The 19219-nt window shown below is 50.0% G+C and overlaps 1 protein-coding gene across 8 annotated transcripts in view; it reads left to right on the top strand.

Annotated features, from left to right (window-relative positions):
• RGS12 (regulator of G protein signaling 12) overlaps window positions 1–19219 on the top strand; it is a 136956-nt gene that overhangs the window by 58543 nt on the left and 59194 nt on the right. For 7 of the 8 annotated variants that reach the window (XM_017863163.1, XM_017863162.1, XM_017863164.1 and 4 more), the window contains one exon: window positions 18536–18557. In XM_017863163.1, coding sequence (XP_017718652.1) covers window positions 18536–18557 — 22 coding nt within the window. Of the gene's footprint in view, window positions 1–1156; window positions 1600–18535; window positions 18558–19219 lie in introns of those variants that run through there. The other variant, XM_017863168.1, reaches the window with a different exon arrangement.

The following is a 19219-nucleotide window of genomic DNA, read 5'->3' as shown; positions in this document are numbered from 1 at the left end:
CTGGGTGTGTGTGGGGTGCCTGTGTGTGTGGGGGGGGGGCTGGGTGCATGGTGCTGATGGGAGGGCAGGGGCGAGGATGCTGGTTTTGTCTGAGAGATGTGGCTTAGCCCAGGAATGGTGATGTGGTCTGGGGGCCTGGTCTATACGTGCTCCACCTTCTGTCACACTGCCTGCCATGCCTATTGTACCTAATGTAGACCCTCTGGCCCAGAGCCCGGGGAAGTGGGTGGGGCCATGGTAGGTAGAGGCGAGGCCCTGCCGTGGAACAAGGCTTATGAGTCCACTCCAGACCTACGGGGCTGACTGCGAGTCCCAGTAGCTTGGGTGGGAGCCCCTTCCTGGGCTGGTGACAGAAGCGGAGGTGGCGCCCCTTCCAGCGAGGAGCAGCTGTGCAGAGGGAGGTATGGCTGCCTTGGGGTGATTCCTCCACTTGCTGGGGGTGTGGCTGGGCGCCTGCCTGCCTGCTCCTGCAGACTCCCCCACACTTTTGTTACGTGCACAGCTCCTGAGAAAAGCCTTCTAAGGAAGCGTGAGCTGCCGTGCATTCTGCAAGCAGCCATTGTGCATTTGTGAAATGCAGCGTGTACCCAGTGCGGTGAGTTCTACTCACTGAACACTCTCGTGTTGGGAATGCTCATGTTCTTCCACAGAAAGGCAGAAGCAGAGCTGGCACAGCGCCTTCCCAGCTGGCAGCCTGACCCCAGACCCCAGAGCCATGGACCTAGCCTGGTGGCCCTGTGGGCACTGAGTTTGCAGTTTCTGGGCAAGAAGCTTCCCCAGCTCTAATGGTGAAGCGTCCCCTAATCTAATGGTTCAGGGTTAGGATTCCTAGAGCCTAGACCGAGACCCTAGATGGCCCATTCTGCATGATTTTGACAGCAGGGAAGCACTTTGGGGTGAGCGGTTTACCCCTAAATCTCTAGAAAATTAACAGATGATTTTGCAGTGATCTCTAGGCTTTATAAATAGTTTTCTTTTTCTTTCCTCCTTCCTTTTTAGAGCCAGGATCCATCATGGTTCCCTCGCTTTCTGGTTGTTTCATATATTTGGAGGGTGGGCAGAGCAGATCACGGAATACAGATAGCACTGAGAGGGCTTTAGGCATATGCCAGATCCCGCTGGCTGCCACCCAGTAAGCTGGTGCATGTGGAGGCTTAGAATAGAATCATTGGCAACTGTAATTAAGGTTGTGAACTGCACCACGATGCTAAAAAAAACAAATTCTCTGCAGCTGTTTTACTGACTGAGAAATTATCCCTGTCGGCCGAAGTTTTATTCTTCTGATTTGGTAGAGGAAATAGTTTAAAAATGATCTCACAGCGTGATTTATGTAAATGACGTTTCTTTCTTTGGATGAGACAATTGAGATAGAGTCTGAAACCCTGGCAAGCCACAGCTTCCTGCAGTGTCCTGTTGCCATGGGTTACGAAGGGAGCCAGAGGGAACTTCATCGGAAATGCCTCTAAACTTTTCTGACACGCACAAGCTGCGGTGTTGAATGGTGTGTCTTAGACCCGGGTGCCTAGTGTGGCTTGGTGCCTTACAATGAATTTGGGAAAAGAGTTGTCAAACGAAACGCACGTTTCCAATGACCAGCAGGTAAGATATTCCGGCTTTTTCTTTTCATTTAATCAGTGGTAAGAAAGCGTGGCACCCTGGTTATCCTGTTTTAGCGAGTGGCAGCCGTGGGACTTGCAAATGCTTGTAAGGATAAGCTTTGGAAATGCTTTTCATGTGTCTGCACCACAGCTCAAAGCGAGTGCTGCGGAGGCTCCGCCGAGGCCCTGGGACGGCAGCGTGTCCCGGGCCCCACACACCCGGCCACCAGCCTCAACCCTTCGGGAGCCCTAGCTGCCAGGTTTTAAGTTAGAACTTACGGAAGGCATCGGATGTTTTTCTTTCCTTTACCATAGTAATTCTCATAGATTTGGAAGATGTGAGTGAATTGATTTTGTTGAAATATTAATTTTAGGCTAGATAAATATATCAAAATCTTAGGCTCTTTAAATGATGGTAGCTTACATTTCTAAATGTAATGAGTTGATTTGGTTAATGTGCATATAGGTAGCTACTATAGATCATATTGGTGATTACTATATGAGCTTATGAAGTTGAAGTTACTCTAAAATGGCTTTTTAAAAGATTTGAGATGAAATAAAAATAATTTCTATTTTCCTCTTATGGCTGTGTTGATGTAAAGATAAAAATAAATTTAAATTATGTACAGAAGTCTTAGTAATTACTGGGCACTGATTTTGAATTCATTCTTTTCTGGGAATTGTATAATCTTAATGTTTTTCTAATATCTAATTAAAGTCTTCTGTAGAGAACCGAAGGAGAAACTACTCGTTTAGAGATGAGGGGCATGGAGGTTGGGAACAGGAAAATGAGCTGTGTCCTTCCTTTTAAGTGGGAAATAGACGTGGGTCTGCTGGGCAGGGCCAGCATGAGTCTGATGAAATCAACCAGCTTTCTGTGCATTTGGAAGGCCGCTTGGAAGGTGAAGCTGCGCGAGGCTGGAGGAGCAGCTTTGGTCTTCTTTGGGGTGTGCCTGCTGTGGGCCGCCTCTGGCTGTCTTGGTGCAGGAGGAATGTGTTCCTGTAACCTCTATTTCATATCCTGCATCGGAAAGTGAATTTTGGAGCTGTCATGGGTTTAATGGGCCAGTTAATCAGTTAGCCATTTGTACGTATGTGTAGGCAGCACTTTCATCTCAGTGTATATCCAGGCAAGTTGTAGAAAATTTTGTTTTTTATTCCGAGTAAAGTCATTAAAAACCTGCCTTTGTAAGTGCCCGTTTACATGATTTTGACTTCCTTTTGAAGCTCTTGCAAATGCTTATACTGGCAAATAAGTTGTTCACATGAGCGTATTGGAATCTGGCTGATGTGGTCGCCAGGCATCAGAAGTGAGCGACTCCCCCCTCTCAGTCGGAGGCACAGCGGGTGGGTGGTCTGGGCAGCTCTGCGTGTCTGGGCTCTGGCCAGCAGATGAGGGGCTGGAAAGCCTCTGGGGTCGGCAGAATTGCTTCTCCCTCTGAGCGTCAGGTAGTTGTTCTAAAAAATGGGAGGGTCAGGGAATGCTGGGGTGCTGCCGTCTGTGTCTGCAGCAGCACTCTTTCGGAGGCCCGTGTGTCTCCAGGTCCCCTCATCCTGAGGGGAGGACGCCCCCGCCTTTCTAGGAGCTGTTGCCCGACTCCATTCAAAGAGCACGCGGGGGAGCTGCCGGGATTTCCACTTGGAGAGAATGGAGGCTCTGGCTGGCCAGATCGATCGATGCCTAGCTCCCTGGCTTCAGCAGGCCAGGAAGATACCCGTGCCCGTCACCTAATCGGGGCATCTCATCCTGTTTCATAAACCACGTGGCATCAGGTGTTGCAGGCTCTGACACTAGTTAGATGCTGAGAGGAGGCACCGAGACCCCAGCCCCAAAGAAATAGGAATTGCCCGGAGGAAGAGAGCACTTGCTGTCTGCCTGCACACCCCTCCCAGGGTGCCCTGCTGTGGGGTGGCTGCTCCGGGCTGGGCGGCTCCTGCAGCCCTGGGCAGCCCAGCGTGAGCCTCCCTGGCAGGCAGCAGCCGTTCAGTCAGCCTGTGGCTGTCACAGGGTCCTGGGTGGGACTTTCCGGGGCAGTTCCACCTCTCCTCTGAGTCGTGGGAACAAGTCCCCACTGCAAGTGCGTGCCCAGGTGCACGGCTGGACGAGCGTGACAGTTGTCGCCGAGCCGCCTGAGCGCTGGCTTCCCCGACGTTCCTCCTGTGTGTGAGCTAGGGGTTTGACTCCGGTCCTCAGCTGTCAGAGGCCGCCTTGGGCGCATCCACACTGGGTCCCCCAGGTGTGCCCTGTGTGACCGGCATGGAGGTGGCGGCAGCCGTCAGGGTGTGGTTTTGTGATGTCTCAGGGTTTCCTTTCCTTCCTTCATGGGAAGAAGTTCTGCAGTGTCGGCAACTTGGCAGAAACTTTGTTTCTCAAGGCAAAGACCTTTAGAGATTTGGGAGCACATGAGGTGCAGTGTAGATTTGTCTTCATTTCTCTCAGCACGGGCTTGTCTTCAGGCTGCCGGAGTGTGACAGAAAGAACTTTCCAGAGACCGCGGGGCTTCTTTCCCCTTCAGGCATTGATGTTCTGTTTAATATTTTAAAAATCTTAAAAAGGGTTGCACTGTTTAAAAACATGGAATGTTCTCTTGTAGGCAGTGTGGAGACCATGGTCACTGAGGAAGGGCAGGAGGGAGGAGGCATGGGAGCTGGTGCAGTCTGCGGCCCGGTGCGGCTGTGGTCATGCAGAGGATATGGTGAGACCTGACAGTGAGGCTTGAGGCAGACAGATGCTCACGCAGGGGAAGAGGGCAGGGCCTGTGTCGGAGCCTGGGGAAGTGAAAAGATAATGAGGAAGACGGAGTATGGTCAAGAGGAGGCGGTGGCCGCTGGCGACACGTGGCAGTGACTCTGGCTGCAGCCTTTGGGCCCCCATGCCATTTGACTGGAACCTTCACCCTTCCCTCACGAGTCTGCCATGGGCGGGCAGGCCGGGCCAGGTTCCAGGGTCCTCCAACAGAGAGTCCCAGCCCCCGTGGGACCAGGTTGTGTTAGGGGCTGAGGCTGGTGGCAGGGGGGCATGGCTGATGGCCGCTGCAGGACACAAGAGGGATTCGGGGGCATGCCTGGGCTGACGTGCCTGGGGCTGACATGTCTGCGGACACCTCTGCTGGGTGATTTGTGAGCCTCTGTAGGGTGGGCTTGGTGGGCCATCAAGGAAGGTTTTTGCATTTCACCGTGTCTCTTTTCTATTTTGGATTAACCTAGTCTCTCTCACCAGTGTCACTGACCATGTCTCCCAAATGGCCCACATGTGCCCACGCTCCTTCGGGACCCTGAAGTGCAGTGCTGACTGGCACTGGGATTGCAGGGCGCGCCCTGTGTGCTGTGGCCGTGTGCCTGGCCTCTGCCTGCCTGTGTCCTACCGTGTCGGTCAGCTTACCTTTTGCCCCAGACCTCTGTTGCCCTGAGCCTGGTGCAGGAGGGCCTGGAGTCTGTGCTGGCAAGCATCCATGCATCCCATTTCACATGCTGGTTGCAGATTCTTCCCTCATTTTATGATGCTCTGAGTCTTGTCATCTATATGAGGAAAGCTCCAAGTATATTTGAGAAAAACTATTTTAACAAATTTCTATTTTCACCTCTTTCCCCTTCTTTTCATTAAAAAATTGGACACCTTATGCTGTAAGCTGTCCGTCCATGTTATGTACTCAGAGGTGTATCCTTCTCAGGCAGAAACCCCCACCCCCTTCTCCTGGGTTCTGAGGAGAAAGGCGGCGAGCTCGTGTGGCGAGGCCCTTGAGCACTCAGCACCTTCTTCTATCGTGTCCCATGCAGCTCTGTGAACGCAGGCGTCCCGGTCTCTGTTAGGTGGATGTGGAGGCTGGTTGAGGTTCCTTGCAGCGCTTTTGCCATCCTGCACATGATGCAGAGACCCGGCCTCTCCAGACAGCGGGAGCTGCTGTGCTTCGAGTGCTGGACCAGCTTTCCTTGGGCTTCTGCAGCAGCGCCCTCCGGGTTCCCCTCTTCCCCTCTGACTCCACTGACTTCTCACCACTGTCAGGTCTTGAAGGGGAGGCCTGGGCTGGGCGGGGACTGGTCTCCTTCTTCCACCACCTTCCATGACAGGCTCGATTCATCCCTCACATGCTGCCCTCCCAACCTGCCCCTGCAGTGGGCACCTCCGCCCTGGGCCCCAGCCTCAGTGACAGGTCCACATCTTCTCACCGTGTCTCCTCAGACATCCAGGAGGCCCCTCAGACTTAAGTCCCAAACATGACTTGGATTCTCCCCTCGCCTCCAGTGTACCCCTCCCTCAGTCTCCTGCCTCTCAGGAAGGGCTGGCCCTGTCCCTTCTGCTTGAGCCCACACCCTCTAATACTCCACGTGAGCAAGCTCCTGGGCTCGGCCTTCAAAATCCCTGAGTTTACACTTTCTCACCCCCATTGCTGCAGCATGCCCTTGTCCCCATCTCTTGCCTGGAGCACCGTGGAGCCATGCACCTGTCAGAATGAGCAGTGCCATCCTAGCCGCCCCTTCTCTATGCCCCATGGCTTTCTGCCTTGGACTGGGCTCTGTGGGGCAGGGCTGCCAGTTCAGTTTGCATGCTTGTTTTGTCCATCCAGCATCTCAGGATGGCTCGCCGCGTCGTGGGAGCTCAGCAGATGCTTTGCCACGTGAGTGGGAGTTCTCAGCTTGCGTTTGCCATGCACCGCCTGTCCCTGTGGGCAGGGCAGTTCATAACCCTGTAACCAACCCTTGGGTATGCCAGGCACCGCCAAGGGGGCTGCCAGGAGGGGTCGGAGCTCAAGGGCCAGCCTGAGGGAGACAGGAGGCTCAGAGACCAGGGCTTAGCTGCATAGGAGGTCATTTTGAGACAGTTGCTGAGTCCTAGTTCATATGAAGAAACGTTTCCCTGGGTGTGGGCTCCAGCCTCATCTTCAGCCCTCATCTTCAACCCTTATCTCCAGCCTCATCTCCAGCTTCATCTCCAGCCTCATCTCCAGCCCTCATCTCCAGCCCTCATCTCCAGCCCTCATCTCCAGCCTCATCTCCAGCTTCATCTCCAGCCTCATCTCCAGCCCTCATCTCCAGCCTCATCTCTAGCCTCATCTCCAGCCCTCATCTCCGGCCCTCATCTCCAGCCTCATCTCTAGCCTCATCTCCACCCCTCATCTCCAGCCCTCATCTCCAGCCCTCATCTCCAGCTTCATCTCCAGCCTTCATCTCCGGCCCTCATCTCCAGCCTCATCTCTAGCCTCATCTCCACCCCTCATCTCCAGGCCTCATCTCCAGGCCTCATCTCCAGCCCTCATCTCCAGCCCTCATCTTCAGCCTAATCTCCAGCCTCATCTCCAACCCTCATCTCCAGCCTCATCTCCAGCCCTCCTCTCTACCCCTCATCTCCACCCCTCGCCTCCATCCCTCGTCTCCAGCCTCATCTCCAGCCTTATCTCCAGCCCTCATCTCCAGTCTGATCTCCAGTCCTCATCTCCACCCCTCCTCTCCACCCCTCATCTCCAGCCTCATCTCCAACCTCATCTCCAACCTCATCTTCAGCCTCATCTCCACCCCTCATCTCCAGCCCTCGTCTCCATCCCTCATCTCCAGCCCTTATCTCCAGCCTCATCTCCAACCTCATCTTCAGCCTCATCTCCATCCCTCATCTCCAGTCTGATCTCCAGCCTCATCTCCAGCCTCATCTCCAACATGGGATGAGCTCCTGGTGGTCAGCTGTGTTAGTGCCAGTCCCTGCCCAGAGCCTCTCAGCACAGCTGACTTTTACACTCATCTTTCCTTGTGGGGAGTTGGCACTGCCACATGGGGAACCTAAATCACGAATGTCGGCCTGGATGCCTGGCAGCCTGTCACCTGTCTGCGTGTTGGAGGGCCCTTGGCTTCTGAGACTGGGTGAGCTGAGGAGGGCAAAGGCCTGTGTGGTGTTTGTTCCAACAGAGGGTTATGGTGTGACAAGGAGGAGCATCCCAAAGTCAGATGGCCCCTACTGCTGCCCCAGGAGGGCACTACTTTGGGGTCAGAAGTTGTCAGGATGTATTATCTTAGGCTCCACCAAGGATATGAAATGAATATTAGCTGCTGCTGCTTTGAAAGATGCTGTCATTGTGGTTTTTGCCCCGGTTCAGTTCCTTCTGATTTTATATATTCAAGGTTGAAAAGCTCCTTGGAACACACACACACACACACACACACACACACACACACACACTCACACACACACACACTTTAAAGGGAGAAGTGCAGGTCTGTGTCTCAGCACCAGGTGTACTGCCCTCCCTGCAGGCTGTGGCAGCCGCGCTGCCAGGCGAGGTTGCACGTGGGAGCTGGGCTGCAGTGAGGAGGGCACCATGCTGAGGAGTGGAGAGGCAGATGGAGCAGGAGGGGACTGGGTCCCTCTCTCCAGGGGTCATCGGAGTCCTTGTGCTGCCACCCTCAGGGGAGACACATGTCCCCCAGGATCCTGCACACAGGCATGCACTTGCACTGTGTCCACACACAGACTTGCAGCTCAGAAGTGGGGTCCACGGACAGCACGGGCCTGGAGACATGTTGCCTGCTTCCCTTCCATGTTGTTCTGTTTTATCCCATTTCATTTTTTAACATGCTGCTCACAGACTCTGAATTGATTTGCCGGCTCCTTGGAGGGTCATGGCTGGGTCTGAAGACCTCTGTGCTAGTGGAGCAGAGAGTGGCCCAGCATGTGGGAGTGCAGTGAGCCACCAAGCCAGGGCATCCTCTCCTGAATAGTCTCTCTGTGCTACACTCAGCCTCAGAGAACCTCCCAGACGCACCTTTCCAAGGCCTCAGCCTCTGGTGTGGATGCTATGCTCTTCTGCATTTAGTCCAGCAAGATATTGTCTTGAAATGTAAAGGATGAAATTTTAAAAGGTAAAGCATATATTAGGTGCAAATTGGATTGTTAAATTCTCTTTTTTTTTTGAGACCGGGTTTCACTCTCCCACCCAGGCTGGAGTGCAGTGGTGTGATCATGGCTCACTGCAGCTTTGACTTTCTTCCAGCTGGAAAGGACTGGGTCCCTCTGTGCAGGAGCCATCAGAGTCCCAGCCACTTAGGGGGCTCAAGCGATACTCCTGCCTCAGCCCCCCAGGTAGCTGGGGCTATAGGCACACACCACCACACCCAGCTAATTTTTGTATTTTTTGTAGAGGCAGTGTCTTGCCATGTTGCCCAGGCTGGTCTCGAACTCCTGAGCTCAAGTGATCCTCCTTTCTCGGCCTCCTAAAGTGCTGGGATTATAGGCATGAGTCACCATGCCCAGCTGATTATTAAATTCTTAATTCATTTATTTATATTTCTTCTCTTTGTACTGAAAACATTTAATGCATTTGAGCAACTTGCAGGCCTTTGTTGCCTTATTTTAGGAACATCATGTGGTGATTGAATAGTTTTTATGTTCAAGGTAGAAAATTTTATCAGTGGCTCAAAATGAAAAATTTATACTACAGTATATTACTGTAACTCAATAAAATTTGGAAATTATATGTTCTAATAATTCCTTTTGTCTAGTGTTACTGACAGAATAAACCTTAATAAAGGTTAGATTCCTCATGTGACACTATTCACATAAATATTTTAAAACTTTCAAAACATTAATTTCAAAATAAAATATCCATGATATCCATGGATGTGTGTGGCCCAGACAGACTTCCTGCAGAGGAGCAATTGAGTCCTTGTCAGCTGAGCTGACATATTCAAGAGACCTGCGGAGGAGCAGAGATTGTGCGGACTTAAGTTACATTTTAAAATACTTTGTCAGTTTCCTTAAAACAGAAATGTATTTACTTTAGTGTAAATTCCAATTCTGGAGGCGTGTTATAGAAATTTTTATAGCTGTTTAATTATGGTATATGTTTAAATTGTAAGCACCAAAAAATGCTGACTTACTGGGATCTTTTCCATGGGTGACTTTGTTTTGTGACTATACTTGTTTTGTAAGTATAATGTGTATATATGGAAATTTGGGAAGAATCCAAGAAGTGTAGGCCAATGGAAACAAGTTATTAATACAAATAGTACTGTGTATGAGAGTACACATTAAGAATGTTGTACTTTAATTCGTAAACATGTTTACAGTGGTCCACATGTGCCAGGAGATGTGGGAATGGCTGCCCCTGAAGTCATGTGGAGAAATGGGGTCCTCATCACACACCATACACAAACATCAGCTCACAAATGGATTAAAGGCACTTAAGACCTGAAGCCAAAAAAAAACTCCTAGGAGAAAACACAGGGGAAAGCTCCATGACATCAGTCCTGGCAATGATTTTTTTTTTGGACATGACACTAAAAGAATAAGCAACAAACTAAAAGTAAACAATTGGGATTACATTGAAGTAAAAAGTTTCTGCACAACAAAGGAAACAACCCACAAAATGAAAAAGGAACCTGTGAATGGGAGAAAATATTTGCAAAATGCATATCCAGTAAGGGGTTAATATCCAAATACGTAAGGAACTCATACAACTCAGTGGCAAAAACCAAATAACCCAATTAAAAAATGGCAAATAAACTCTACAGATGGCCAGTAGGTATATGCAGAGGTCTCAGCATCACCCATCATCAGAGAAATGCAGTCACAACAGTGAGCTGTCACTGCATGCCTGTAGAATGGCTGTTATCAGAAAGGCAAAAGATAACAAGTGTGGGTAAGGATAGGAGAAGAGGGAACCCTTACACTATTGGTGGGAATGTAAATTGTACAGCCATTGTGGAAAACAGCGTGGAGGTTCCTTGAAAAATTAAATATGGAACTACCATATGATCCACTACTGGGTATATCTCCAGAGGAAATAAAATCAGTCTCTCATAGTTGTGCTCCCATGTTCATGGAAGCATTAATCACAATAGCTAAGATATGAAAACCTAAGGGATAAAGGAATGTGCAATATATATGTGTGTGTGTGTGTGTGTGTGTGTGTGTAGAGAGAGAACAAGAATAGCATATTCTGCCTTAAAGGAACTCCTGCAACAACATGAATGAAGCCAAACGTGTGGCTTCACTTATATGTGGACTCTAAAAACATTGAATTTGGCTGGGAGTGGTGGCTCATGCTTGTAATCCCAATGCTTTAGGAGGCCGAGGCAGGTGGATCACGAGGTCAGGAGATCGAGACCATCCTGGCTAACACGGTGAAACCCCGTCTCTACTAAAAAATACAAAAAACTAGCCGGGCGAGGCGGCAGGCACCTGTAGTCCCAGCTACTTGGGAGGCTGAGGCAGGAGAATGACGTGAACCCGGGAGGTGGAGCTTGCAGTGAGCCGAGATCGCGCCACCACACTCCAGCCTGGGCGACAGAGTGAGACTCCATCTCAAAAAAAAAAAAAAAAAAAAAACCTTGAATTCATGGATACAGAGAGTAGATTGGTGCTTACCAATGCCTGGGGGTTGTGGTGGAGAGATGTTGGACACAGGGTACAAACTTCCATTTATAAGATGAATAAGTTCTAGAGATCTAATGTACAGCTTGGTGGTTGTAGTTAATAATGTTGCATTTATTGTATGCTTGAAATTTGCCACGAGAGTAAATCTTAATTTGCTGAGAGAATAGATTCTCACCACACACAAAAATGGTAACTAAGTGAGGTGATAGAGGTACATGTTAATTTGCTTGATTGTGATAATCGTATTACAGTGTATACATATATTAAAATACCACATTGCATACCTTAAATAAAAATGTAATATTACCTGTTAGTCTGTTCTCATGCTGCTATGAAGAAATACTTGAGACTGGGTAATTTTTAAAGTAAAGGGTTTAATTGACTCACAGTTTCACATGGCTGGGGAGGCCTCAGGGAACTTATAATCATGATGAAAGGGAAGCAAACATGTCCTTCTTCATATGGCAGTAGGAGAGAGAAGTGCCAAGCAAAAATGGGAAAGCCCCATATAAAACCATCAGCTCTCATGAGAACTCACTCACTATCACCAGGGGGTAACTGCCCCCATGATTCAATTACCTCCCGCTGAGTCCCTCCCATGACACATGGGGATTATGGGAACTCCGATTCAAGATGAGGTTTGGGTGGTGACATAGCCAAACCACATTGTTCCACCCCTGACCCCTCCAAAATCTCATATCCTCACATTTTGAAACACAATCATGCCCTTCCAACAGTCCCCCAACGTCTTAACTCATTCTAGCATTAACTCAAAAGTCCGAGTTCAAAGTCTCATCTGAGACAAGGCAAGTCCCTTCTGCCTATGAACCTGTAAAATCAAAAGCAAGTTAGTTACTTCCAAGATACAATGGGAGTACAGGCATTGGGTATATACCCCCACTCCAAGTGGGAGAAACTGGCCATAACAAAGTGGCTATAGGCCCTATGCAAGTCCAGAATCCAATAGGGCAGTCATTAAACCGAAATGATCTCCTTTGACTCTGTGTCCCACATCCAGGGCATGCTGATGCAAGAGGTGGGCTCCCACGGCCTTGGGCAGCTCTGCCTCTGTGGCTTTGCAGGATACACCTCCCCTCCCAGCTGCTTTCACGGGCTGGCATTGAGTGTCTGCAGCTTTTCCAGGTGCATGGTGCAAGCTGTTGGTGGATCTACTATTCTGAGGTGTGGAGGAGGGTGGCCCTCTTCTCACAGCTCCACTAGGAAGTGTCCCAGTGGGGACTCTGTGTGGGGACTCTGACCCCACATTTCCCTTTCACACTGCCCTAGCAGAGGTTCTGCATGAGGGCCCCACCCCTGCAGCAAACTTCTGCATGGACATCCAGGCATTTCCATGCATCCTCTGAAATCTAGGCAGAGGTTCCCAAACCTCAATTCTTGACTTCTTTGCCCAGTACCACATGTAAGCTGCCAAGGCTTGAGGCTTTCACCCTCTGAAGCAATGGCCTGAGCTGTACATTAGCCTCTTTTATCCATGGCTGGAGCTGAAGCAGCTGGGATTCAGGGCACCATGTCCTGAGGCTGTTTAGAGCAGAGAGGCCCTGGGTCCAACCCAGGAAACCATTTTTCCCTCCTAGGCCTCCAGGCCTGTGATGGGAGGTGCTGCCCCAAGGGTCTCTCATGTGCACTGGAGACATTTTCATCATTGTTTTGGTGATTAACATTTGGCTCCTTATTACTTAGGCAAATTTATGCAGCAGGCTTGAATTTCTCCCCAGAATTTTTTTTTCTTTTCTATCACATCATGAGGCTGCACATTTTTCAAACTTCTATGCTCTGCTTCCTCTTGAATGCTTTGCTACTTAGATATTTCTTCTGCCAGATACCCTGAATCATCTCTCTCAAGTTCAAAGTTCCACAGATCTCTAGGGCAGGGACAAAGTGCCATCAGTCTCTTTGCTAAAGCATAGCAAGAGTGACCATTACTCCAGTTCCCAACAAGTTCCTCATCTCTATCTGATACCACCTCAGCCTGGACTTCATTGTCCATATCACTGTCAGCATTTTGGTCAAAGCCATTCAACAGATCTCTAGGAAGTTCAAATTTTCACACATATTTCTGTCTTCTGAACCTTCCAAGTCTCTAGGAAGTTCCAAACTTTCCCACATTTTCCTATCTTCTTCTGAGCCCTCCAAACAGTTCCAACCTCTGCCTGTTACCCCGTTCCAAAGTCACTTGCACATTATCAGGCATCTTTATGGCAGCACCCTACTTCTGGTACAAATTTACTGTATTAGTCTGTTCTCATGCTCCTATGAAGAAACACCTGAGACTGGGTAATTCATAAAGGAAATGGGTTTAATTGACTCACAGCTCTGCATGGCTGGGGAGGCCTCAGGGAACTTACAATCATGGCAGAAGGGAAAGCAAACACGTCCTTCTTCACATGGTGGCAGGAGAGAGAAGTGCTGAGCAAAAGAGGGAATAACCCCTTATAAAACCATCCAATCTTGTGAGAACTCACTCTCACAAGAACAGCATGAGGGTAACTGTTCCCATGATTCAGTTACCTCCCACCGGGTCCCTCCCACAACACGGGATTATGGGAACTACAGGATGAGATTTGGTTGGGGACACAGCCAAACCATATCACCTGGACATCAAACTGCTGTCCTCCTCCAAGTTTTCATACTTTCAGAGAAATTGATGACTTTCCCGACAAGATTACTTAATTTGCAAAGAGATCATTTATAATTACCATGAATCTTACTGCTTTTGTTTAATGAATATACCTGGGAGTGAGACAGCTGTGCACTGTGTAAACTGATGTCCAGCCACCTGTATGTGAAGGCCAGAGGCTTCCCTGCCAGCACCTGGCGCCTTCACCCGTTGTACACCACAAAGTTTTATTTGCCAAAAAATAGTCATAACCTCACCATTCAAGGGCGACTGACTGCTGTTAGCTTTGGATATTGTTCCTGTGTGGCTAGTTATGTCTTTTCAGTATTTGAGAGTGTGTTTTCACAGATCTTACATTTTAAAGAAAATTTTACACATTTGTGATTATACTATGAAATCATTTTGCATTATTTTTTCCACTTGCATTGATGACATAAATTCTGAAAGTTCTTGTCAGATATATAATGTCCTTCTTTGAAATGAAGAAAAGAACTGCAAGGTGCCCTCTCCTTCCCTGCCTTTCCTCATGCTGAGACAAGCCTTCAGTCACTCTGCCTCCTCCTCAGCTCCGCTGCTGAGCACAGGCAAGCCCAGCCGTGGCCCAGAAGCGACACTGATGATTAGTAAATTAATTCTTTGCTGAGTGCCAACTGGATGCTGTGCTGAGCCACTGTGGTGGGTGTCTCAGCTCCTGTGACTACCTTGGGAGATGAACATCATGGGATTTGCTGAAAAGTCTTGCTGACTTGCATTAGTCCTGCTCACAGCACCACTTGTAGGTGATGGTCTTCGGGAGTTCTCTACAGTCATTTCTGAACCTCAGATCCTGAGGAGACTGCCTCAGTTCTCTGCTGCTCTCTCTCACTCCTCCTCATGTTCTCTGCCTATCCCTCTGTGCTGTGGTCAGTGTGGTTGTTTTCAGTTCCATCTTCCAGTTCCCAAATTCTCTCTTCAACTGCCTGCTCTCTGTTTAGCCTTCCTATTGAATCTTTAACTTCACCTATTGTGTTTTCACTGTCAGACATTCCTTCCATCTGGTTCTTTTTCCGATCTGCACTGTGCTCTTGTTCTACTGCAGCCTTTGTTTCTCTACAGCTTCACAGATAGTTATTCAACACTCTGCATTGGATTGTTCCAGTGTCTGAGGCTCTGCTCATTGTTGTCTCTGCTGACACCCACTCGTGTTGGGACTGTCCTTGGGTTTTTCGTAGTGAACTCATATTCAAGTGGGCTCACTATTTGGAACTCCTGAGGGCCCCTGTTGGGCTGTTTTCTTTCTGGAAGGATTTGCATTAATATATCTGGCTTCCAGGAGTGTTGCACCCAGGACAACACTGCTCCCCAAGGGCCATGGCCGAGCTGGATGGAGGGTGTCAGGTTGAGGGGACAGCCATGTTGTGGCCGAGGCTCACCATGGGGTACCCGGCCAGCCCTAGTGGCATTGGCATTTTCTAACTGCTTCCCCCTCTATTCCTTCCTTGTCTCATTTCAGGGATTTCCCTATTTCCCTTTACTCCTTTTGAAGTAGCAGTATATTAAAAAGCATGTTTGAGTGGGGCATGGAGGCTCACACCTGTAATCCTACCACTTGGGGAGGCCAAAGTAGGAGGATTGCTTGAGGCCAGGAATTCAAGACCAGCCTGGGCAACATAGTGAGGCCCCCGTCTCTACAAAAAATACACAAATTAGCTGAGCATGTTGGTGAACTCCTGGAGCCCAGCTACTTAGGAGGCTGACATGGGAGGATTGCTCAAACCCAGGAGGATTGAGGCTGCAGTGAGCCATGATTGTGCCACTGTACTCCATCCTGGGTGACAGAGCAAGACAGGCGGATCACGAGGTCAGGAGATTGAGACCATCCTGGCTAACATGGTGAAACCTCGTCTCTACTAAAAAAAATACAAAAAAACTAGCTGGGTGTGGTGGCGGGCACCTGTAGTCCCAGCTACTTGGGAGGCTGAGGCAGGAGAATGGCGTAAACCCGGGAGGCGGAGCTTGCAGTGAGCTGAGATCCGGCCGCTGCACTCGAGCCTGGGCGACAGAGCGAGACTCCATCTCAAAAAAAAAAAAAAGTATGTTTATCTCTCTACTGTCTTTAAAATAAAATTTTCCATACATTTAAAACTGTTTGAAAAGGTAAAGTTTACTTTTAAAACAGCTCTACGCTTTACCTTCATCCGTGGCACTGTCTTGGAGCCTCTCAGAGACTCTGGTCTAGCCCTACGGGCGCCCAGCCTGTGCCCATCACAGGAGCAGCGACAGCCCGTGCCCACCTTCCTTGGCCTCTCGGTGGGCATCACACGCTCCCTGGCCACCTTCTCCTTCAGTCTGTTTGGGCTCTGGGACACCCCTCTCTCCTGGTTCTCGAGTTTCAGCTAATTTGGGGGATGTGAATGCTGTGTGTAGAGAGATTTTCCAGAGCACTTTGTTCAGCCTGCCAGATTCTGAGAATTGAATTTTACTCATGAGCGTGACATGAAGTGAAATACCTCCTTCATATTTTTTTATGAAGTTTACATTTTATGATTTATCTTTCAGATATTATTGAGAGCATTTTTGATTTTGTGTATGGCCTTGTGGATTTTCTTCTCATAATCTCAAAGGTATAGTTTGCCTGTGATATTATTTATTCATTTTGAGACGAAGTCTCACTCTGACCCAGGCTGGAGTGCAGTGGCACGATCTCGGCTCACTGTAGCCTCCACCTCCCAGATTCAAGCGATTCTCCTTTCTCAGCCTCTCGAGTAGCTGGGATTATAGCCATCCACCACCACACCTGGCTAATTTTTGTATTTTAGTAGAGACGGGGTTTCATCATGTTGGCCAGGCTGGTGTCAAACTCCTGACCTCAGGTGATCCACTCACCTCAGCCTCCCAAAGTGCTAGAATTACAGGCGTGAGCCACTGTGCCCAGCCTGCTGTGATATTATTTAGATTGCAGCATGATCGTGGATGATTTATTGTGGGCATGGAAGGAAGGACAGCTTTCCAAAGTGTGTATGTCAGCACCTGTGATGTGGCTGCCCCACAGCCTCTGATAAAAACCAGTCCCTGTGGCTGAGGGCCGAGGGCCGCACGTTGGCTTGAGAGGTGTGTGCTCTTTCCTCTTCCTGGCCGACGAGAGGACAGTGAAGAGGTAGATGCAGACTGCCATTGTGTTTTCACTACTGGGAAGTGGGTCAGGGTGGCAGGACCCTCCGAAGCTGGCCCCAGGTGGTCTCACACAGTGCCTGTCGGGGTCTTACTTTGGGTGCCAGAGGACAGACTCTGAAGGGGAGAAAGATGCACATAGCTGGTGTAGGTTGCCGGGCCAGGGATGGCAGTGGGCCCCGGATGCCCAGGCTGCGTGGGGGCGTGGTTGCCCTTGCTGGCTGGCCGGGAGGCAGGGCTGGGGCCCTGCGCTAAGCCTGGGGTTGTCAGACAGGAAGTGCAGAATTCCAGTGGGTACGCTGCTCATGTTAAAACTCTCACAGCGCGTGTGGAGGGCCACGGTAGGGGCAGCAGCTGGAAGCCCTGGCTCCGTTTCCCTGGTTCCCTCCCCCTTGGGAGGTTCCTCTGGGCCTCACTTGTTTGGATTTTGGCATGGGGGGTCTTGAAGCCCCAGTGTCCTCCACTTCCTGGGGGTGGCCAGGAGGTACCAGGTTGCCCATCACGGCGGCACCTTCTTGTTCGCTCCCCTGGCCCTGGCAGCCCTTACCTTGGCAGAGAGGAGGACAGAAGTGGGTCCTTGCCAGGCTGTCCGGGAGGTCCTCATGTGAGGGGGGGTTCCTGCCTAGATAGCAGCAGAGTGCCCGCCCAGGGATCGGATCAAACACGGGTTTGTTCAGCCTCTAGAGCTCCATTCTGCTCGGCCCCTCTCGCTTCCTGGCATCTGTGTCCCCTGGTGAGCCTGCCCCTTCTGATTCCTTTCCCTCCTGGGCTGAGTCCCGGCCTTGTCCCGCACCTGCCTGACGGCTCTGTGCCCTGGGCCCTTCCTGCCAGTGCAGCGCCAGGTTGTCCTGATCAGGGCTCCCATCGGGGCCGCTGTGGCTTCCTGTTCTTTGTGGCTTCCTCCTGGCTCAGCTGACTGCCTCAAGCTCTTGGCCTCTTCCTGGTCATGCTGGCCTTCCAGTACTGCCTGCCACCCCTTATGCATAACTTGACTTGTTTGTTCTTGTCCCTGGTGCCTTTAAGCCAACCACCCTGCTCTCCTCCAGTTCATTCCACTCTTCCAAGCCCCTTCCTCGGAAGCTTCTCCCCAACCCTCCTGCTGGTGGCCGCTCTTGCACTGCTTGGGTGGGCGGGCCCTGGGTCTGGGGCTCGACTCTGGGCTTGACTCCTCTCCTGCTGCCCCCAGTGGTCGTTGCACCTCTCTAGGCCCCGGTTCCACCCCTATGGGAGGGCAGTGATGCTGGAGAGCACCAGGGGCGGCGAACGTGGCCTTGGGTGGCATCATGGCACATGGGGACTGAGCGGGCTGTTGGTGGCCGTCCCTGAGTGTGGCCCTGGGTGGCATCACAGCACGTGGGCACTGAGTAGACTGTTGGTGGCTACCCCCGACTGTGGCCCTGGGTGGCGTCACGCCACATGGGCACTGAGCGGGCTGTTGGTGGCTGTCCCTGGTGCGTGTGTCACTTACAGGGCATGATACTACTGAAGTTTGTGAAGTTGGTTTCATTGACGCTGTTACTAAGACTGTAATGTCAGACATGCTGGGATCTGTTCTTTTCAAATGAAAAGGATGACTTCCTCTTGTTGGGTGTCACCCAGTCTGGGCGGGGTGGGAGCTGTGACTCTTGACTCATTGGGCCGTCTGGCTTTCCCGGGACACCTCCACCTGGAAAGTGCCTCTGAGAACCTCCCAGAGTCTGCCCGTTGTGTTCCTCAGATGGACATTGCATTTCCTGGAGTTTTGTCATGAGGCTTAATTAACTCATGTCTCTCTCTCTTTTCTTTCAGTCTGCAACTGTGTCTGATGGCGGTAAGTCACAATTTCTGATGTATATATTTTTTATTTTTCATAAAGTTTTCAAATTGTGAAAGTGTATTTGCCATTTGATGCCCTCAAAAGATGAGTTGTTTTCCCTGTCTCCTTGTGGGAGGGTTCTAGGTGAGTTAATTTTGGGGGCGCTTTCTGTGGCACCCAGGTGGCCTCGGCGTGTATTGTGAAAGCTGTTTAAGAGAACTGCCGTGGCTCTGAACACCAGTGTGATAGAGTGCTGTGTGTCTGAGGAGCGCACCCACCCGCCTGCCTGTGTCTGACAAGTTAAAACGTGTTTTTGCTCTTCCCTTGTATAACCAGCTTTTAAACCAGAAAGTTAAGATTTCAAAGTGCTTTCTGGATTTGAGCAATTCAGGAAATTTGGGTGAGACCCAGAATTTTCTCAGGAAAAATATAATAGATGAATTGAGAGTGTGGGATGAAGAGGAATCAAAAACTTACTTTCTGTGTTTAAAGAATTTTGTGCACAGGGATTCTTTTCATGGACTGATTGAAAGGGAAGTAGGCAGGAATGTCTTATTTCACTGAAGATTTCTCTGATGTCATCCTTATCATTTTGGTTCAATGATTAAAAAAAAACCTCTCCCAAGTAAGGAGAGTTCCTCCCAAATATTCCTCTTTTTTTTTTTTTTTTTTTTTTT

Source organism: Rhinopithecus bieti, unplaced genomic scaffold, assembly GCF_001698545.2.
Source record: "Rhinopithecus bieti isolate Rb0 unplaced genomic scaffold, ASM169854v2 scaffold_68244, whole genome shotgun sequence".
Classification (NCBI taxonomy): Eukaryota; Metazoa; Chordata; class Mammalia; order Primates; family Cercopithecidae; genus Rhinopithecus; species Rhinopithecus bieti.
The sequence above is the reverse complement of the archived record's forward strand: the minus strand, read 5'-3'. Positions and strand labels throughout refer to the sequence as shown.